This window comes from Priapulus caudatus, unplaced genomic scaffold (assembly GCF_000485595.1).
Source record: "Priapulus caudatus unplaced genomic scaffold, Priapulus_caudatus-5.0.1 Scaffold1339, whole genome shotgun sequence".
Classification (NCBI taxonomy): domain Eukaryota; kingdom Metazoa; phylum Priapulida; class Priapulimorpha; order Priapulimorphida; family Priapulidae; genus Priapulus; species Priapulus caudatus.
This window is the reverse complement of record NW_014578400.1, coordinates 58,826-64,779: the sequence shown is the minus strand read 5'-3', so window position 1 is coordinate 64,779 and position 5,954 is coordinate 58,826. Positions and strand designations below refer to the sequence as shown.

Genomic DNA, 5,954 nt, shown 5'->3' with positions numbered 1-5,954 from the left:
CTTCAAATATAAGTCATGCTGTCATTGTCAGCATCCTTGAATGTAATGGACGCTGCATTATCAGCATTTTCAAATGTAAGTCACGTTGCATTATCAGCATCCTCAAATGTAAGTGATGCTGCATTATCAGCATCTTCAAATGTAAGTCATGTTGCATTATCAGCATCCTCAAATGTAAGTGATGCTGCATTATCAGCTTACTCAAATGTAAGTGATTCTGCCTGAGTTCTGTTTCACCACAGGCATCCGTGGCAGACGCACTTGCCAGACGAGCACAATGGATCCGTCAATTTATATGCAAAATGAAAAAAATGCTGAGTTTGAGTTTGAGTGTGCTGTCTGTCTGTGAACGTGACTATGTCCTCAGCAGGGCGACAATTGTCTGACGGTAGCGATTTTGCGCTAGTAATTCCACAAAGTGTCTGTAATATCAGCGTGAAAGAAAACGTGATGAGACAAACTCGAGACTAATGTCACAGGTTGAAGCCGGGTTTCAGATGTCTCTCTCTTGAGGTGTGAAGGGAATATGGGCCGCTGCTGAAATGCGTGTTTTTTCTCGTGCGTTATTGCAGAGGTGTCTACTGCCGAGCACCAACGCCAGATGGAAGAGAAGAAACAACTGCTCCTGAGAAAGGTACGCTCCCCCCACCCACCACTCACGGCGATTCACACGATGCGGTTGCCGTGACGACCGCGAAAGCCCGGCCATTGCTGTTGTTGCCTCCCTGGCCGGGCGAAAATAAATTATGAGATAAGATTAGGATAAACCGCGAACATCCGCTCGTCACGTCGAAAATCTCTGCCTAGAAGCTGTTCTCTCCCGCTACATGCGTGCGTGGATTTCCCTAGTTCTTCAGGTCAAGGTTAGGTGGGGGTAAAACATGATATGGCATAGCGCAGCTATGAGGGTATACTCGCGTCTATTTTTCACGGGCTTGCAGCTGTTCTTGTTTTTATCGGAGCGGCGCATGCGCTAACGTTGCGTGCCCGCGATGGAATGACGTCGTTCGCAGCAATCTTTAGTTTTTTCCTTTTTCTAAACTTGTTTTTCGCCCACGTTTTAAAACGTGCAGCAGATGAGTGTTGCATAAGTCTTCTTCCTCTTCTCACTCACCTATCTATGATATCGCCTTGTGATCGGGGGGGGGGGATCTGATATAGGGCTGGGTGCAGCATGGCCAATGCGATGGTGTAACGGTTATCTACAATATCGCGTCCTTGGCAATTGGGGGGGGGGGGGGCTGAGATAGGCTGGTGGCAGCATGGCCATGCGATAGTGTAACGGTCTATCTACAATATCGCCTTGGCGATTGGGGGGGCCTGAGATAGGCCGGCTGCAGCATGGCCATTGCGATGGTGTCAAGTAGGGATTAGGCGAGTGATGCTGGAACAGATATCTTGGGCGTGGGGCACGTCGCCGTTGTTGGATCGGTGTGAGAGCCGGGGGAGGCGCTGAGATATGTGGTTTAGTTGTTGCGAGGGTGCGAGTGGCGCCCCGTCCCCAAGGATTGCGGATGGTGTTAGAGTTTGCGTGCCGTATTTTCGTACAATATCCCGCGCCGCGCTTGTTGATCGGGGGTGGGGTGGGGGGGCGTGAGATAGGCTGGTGCAAGCACAATGCCATTGCGATGGTGTAGTCCACGCTCTATGCCTAGCAAGGTTATCGCCCGTTTGGGTCGAAGTCATTTGGGTTTGAGCCTCTTGTCCACCTTCGAAGCGTGAGTCGAACCTGGTGAAAACAGGTGGGGCGAGTGATCCTTAGCGCTCACGGAGCTGAGATAAGTGGCAGCACTCCTCAATCGTGGGAGGCTCCCTGGGAAGCTATGTCACTGCCAGAATTGGGCCATGCGTTGTGCAGAGAATATGATAGGCTGGTTGGCAGCAATGTGCGCATGCGATGGTGTAACGGTCTATCATAGTGCTTTCGCTCACGGACTCACTATCTCTTTGGCGACAGGCTGAGGCTTCAAGGCCACTACGATTGAGGAGCTGCGTGAGCGTAAGATCATCCAGTTCAACGACTACGTCGAGGTGACAGAGGCTCACATCTACGACCGACGAGCGGACAAACCCTGGACGCGCCTCACGCCAAAAGACAAGGTAACCACGGCGACGGCACGCCAACTCCTCATCGGGGTCGCGGCGAACGGAAATTTCTAATATGAGTTTCTATATATGTGTGTATATTATGTAGAATATATGTTATACTAGTCACTATGTTATATATTTAATAAGTGTAATATCTATATTTGCACAGTTTCACAAAAAGTCAGGAATATATATTTATATAATTACAATATATAATACATAATGTTGTAAATGTATATTTAAAATGATTTTTATGCGATTTTTATCACAAATATATTTTTATTTAATTATATAATATGTGGTGTAAGAATCGATCATATTTATAGTGTATCGGGATATTATATCGCGCACGGCGAGTATATCGTTGTACGCTGGCGCTCTCTCGTGAGAGGTTTCCCAGTCCAGCCGCAGCGGTTGGTTGAGTGTGTGATGCGATTGATTAATGAAATGCCTTAATTAAATATAATTAAATTGTTAATTAAATTGTTAAATAAGTGTTTCACATATTCCTCATCTATCTTTACAGGCAGCAATCAGGCGAGAGCTTAACGACTTCAAATCATCGGAGATGGAAGTGCATGAAGGCAGCAGGCACTTGACTAGGTAATACTTGCAGCTAGGTGGCGCCCTTATTCAACGAATATGAAATCTCATGTATGGCATGACTGTGTGGAATGTAGGTAGCTTCATGCAGCAGCAGTAGCAGCAGCAGCAGCAGCAGAGCAGCAGCAGCAGCAGCAGCAGCAGCATCAGCAGCCAGCAACAACAGCAGCAGCAGCACAGAGCAGCACCAGCAACAACAGACAGCAGCAACACACACCAGCAGCAGTAGCAGTAGTAGCACCAGCAACAACAGCAGCAGCAGCAGCAGTAGCAGTAGTAGCACCAGGAACAACAGCAGCACCAGCAGCATCTGCAGCAGGACCAGCAGCAGTAGCAGTAGTAGCACCAGCAACAACAGCAGCAGCAGCAGCAGCAGCAGTAGTAGCACCAGCAACAACAGCAGCAGCAGCAGCAGCAGCAGTAGTAGCACCAGCAACAACAACAGCAGCAGCAGCAGCAGCAGTAGTAGCACCAGCAGCAGTAGCAGTAGTAGCACCAGCAACAACAGCAGCAGCAGCAGCAGCAGCAGTAGATATTTATTGCTGTTATTGCTATCAAGGAGTATAAACCCTTGTATTCATCACGTTAGTAGCGAATAGAACACATGAGTTGTTATTCACACTTGATCATATCACGTAGATTGCTAAGTGGCACGTTGCAACTTCACATCACACAATCACATCAGGTATTTCTCGTCACACTTGCAGATTTCACCGGCCATGATGCTTCCATCGTCCGCTCGAGAGCATGAACGACACCAGGTGGCGTGCTATGCAATTGCCAGCAGGTGGCGCTGGTCCATTGTTTGCCTGCGCTCTGCAACGACCGCGGGGTGTGTCGCTCAGCGGTGACCCGACGCTAGAGAATCGCTGCAGGGAGAGGGCGCCACCGCTGCTGCCGTCGCCGTCGACGCGTGCGTCTCTCGCCTGTGTTGGAACACGTGACCTCTGGAGGTCAATTGCGGGGCGCGACGTCGGAAGATGAGCCGGCGAGAAGTCACGAGACGGTCGGTGGCGCCCCCACACGAGAGCGGCGCTGGAGTTCACGCCGCTGTTACGCATTGTTGGTCGGCATGGCAATGCGGGTTGCTAGGAGACGTGGGTTGCCAGGCGACGTGCACGCGCGTGCTATCATGAGTTAGTCTATCATAATTTAGCGTGCAGAGAGCGGGAGGAAAGACGCTGGGGGGGATGGCGCGCGAGAGAGAGATGGATCGAGTGCCATCGTGTACAAAAAATCGTGTGTAAATGTTTTCGGTAGCTAACCGCTCTGAAGGCAAGCTATTTTGATTACCAGCCTATATTCTGTATGTTGTTAATTTCGAGTAAGTTGTGGAGCGAGTAAGTTGAGGAGGTGATTGTGTGATTGCAGAGGAGAGCTGGGGAGGAGAGCGGGGGTTGTTTGTTTACTTTAAGTGGCATCACAAACCATCGCTGTTGAATTTTTAACCGCACGAGAAAAGTCCATATTCAGTGTGTTTGCGTGCGTGCGTGCGTGTTTTGAGTGTGTGGAAGATTTGTAATACAGGTGGCGCCACCATAGTGTGTAACACATTTGCTGATGCGTGCTGACTTACTTTAAACGTGACATGTACATAATTTGCAGAGATCGTGGGTTTTTACAATGTCAGCACGTCACCAGCAGGCAAAGGCATTCACTAGAACCAGTACGACGTTGTTTATATAATTGAAGAATGTAGCAGTGTAATTTATAACGTAATCTGCCAACACTGGTCTCGTCTGTCTAACCCTTGTCTTCCCTAGTGACATGCATTAGTTTAGAACGTGTTAAACGGGCGCCATGTTTGGCCATGAAAATCTGGCTGACTCTAAACAAATTGTTGTTTTTTTGATGAAATTCTGCTTGTTCCCTCCATTTAGCAGCCTCTGTCTAGTTACTATATCTTATAATCTAAAAGATTCTAAATTGCACAAAACCTGTTAAAATCTCATAACTAGTTTTGCATTGTGTGCTCTTTTTGTTGCATGATTTTGGGATAGGTTTTTTTTTGGGTGCTGGCAGATGCGCGGCAGACGGTTAGCTTGGTAGAAGTTGTGAGGCGTGTGTTGATGAAACCATGTCTTTAATCAATGCCACGTTGTCATGACATCTATTTAATAGAAGTTTGTAATGAATGATATGTCAGATGAGTACAAATATGACTGAAACAAATGAAAATGATTGAAATAAATTGAAAGTAATTTTGAACTGCTGCCAGATAAATGGAAACGACTGCATTTTAATTAGTTGCAAGTAGCCTTGCGTGTGATCGCTCGAAACTGACTGAAATATTCATGTTCTAACTACTTGTAGCGTTTAATTTCGTGCCGTGTTACCATTGGAAAACATAAATCATTAGTCAGATACGCCGATAAAAACAATCGTGGCAGCGCTAAATCGATTTTTTGTTCTGTATCAACGTCAAACGTGAATTGCGTTTCACTTATTATTCTGCCCGCTAGATGTCAGCACTGTTATTTATATGAGAATACGCGGCGGGGTGGATAATTAGAACTATTGTCGTGGGTTGACCCTTTTTTTTAGGTTGCAAGCTGAGTCGGTGATCGATAGCTGATCGTGGGTCATACCAGGCAGGGTGGACAAAATCATGGTGCAACGTGCGGTGGGTGCTCGGTAACTTAAAATCGTTTACTGTTTTATAGCAGCAGGCATGCGTATGACCGAGGAATTGTTTTGCTGTCTATTTATGAAATACTTGCATGTAGGAAAATTTCCAGGGGAGTTGAGAAATATATGGAACAAGATAGGGTCATGTAATTGTCAATGGTTGGAGAGCAACATTTGACAGCATGTCGCTGTTTGTAAAGTATAATGTATAATATAAATAAATCATCACATGTAATATTCCGCTATCCTTGCGTGAGGTTTTTACGTTGTTTTGACCATATTACATTAATTCTGGCATTGCATCAAACAATACCAATTGAAACTATATACAGCATTTACAGCTTGTCTGCATACAAAATGTTGCAATTAATGTTGTTGGTGTTGTTGTTGTTATTGTTGTTGTTGTTGTTGTTGCTGCTGCTGCTCTCATCGTTGTTATACCACCTCGTTTACAGTTAATCAGGAACCTATGCTCATTTAATTCATGCTATTTGGTGCCACGTTGTGACTGTAACTGCATGACGTAAACTATAAAGTAATAATTCCATTATACATATTTTATAACATATTCTGGCTACCACTATCTCGTCAACAACGTATTTATGTGACAGCTGAACGCATTGGTGCCATCAAAG

General features: G+C 46.2%; 1 protein-coding gene across 1 annotated transcript; it reads left to right on the top strand.

The window, feature by feature from the left end:
• Positions 1–1,341: 1,341 nt before the first annotated feature.
• Positions 1,342–5,564, top strand: LOC106816296 (phosphatase and actin regulator 1-like). Its single transcript, XM_014820878.1, has 4 exons — positions 1,342–1,363; positions 1,964–2,100; positions 2,615–2,691; positions 3,399–5,564. Exons 1-4 carry the CDS (start codon positions 1,342–1,344, stop codon positions 3,412–3,414), a joined length of 252 nt encoding a protein of 83 aa, XP_014676364.1. The 3' UTR covers positions 3,415–5,564.
• The last annotated feature ends 390 nt before the right edge of the window (positions 5,565–5,954 follow it).

Coding starts and splice junctions, on each gene's coding strand:
- LOC106816296 (XM_014820878.1), top strand. CDS start 1,342: ATGGCCATTGCGATGGTGTCAA. Junction 1,364..1,963: donor GGCCATTGCGATGGTGTCAA/GTAGGGATTAGG, acceptor CGACAGGCTGAG/GCTTCAAGGCCACTACGATT. Junction 2,101..2,614: donor GCCTCACGCCAAAAGACAAG/GTAACCACGGCG, acceptor CTATCTTTACAG/GCAGCAATCAGGCGAGAGCT.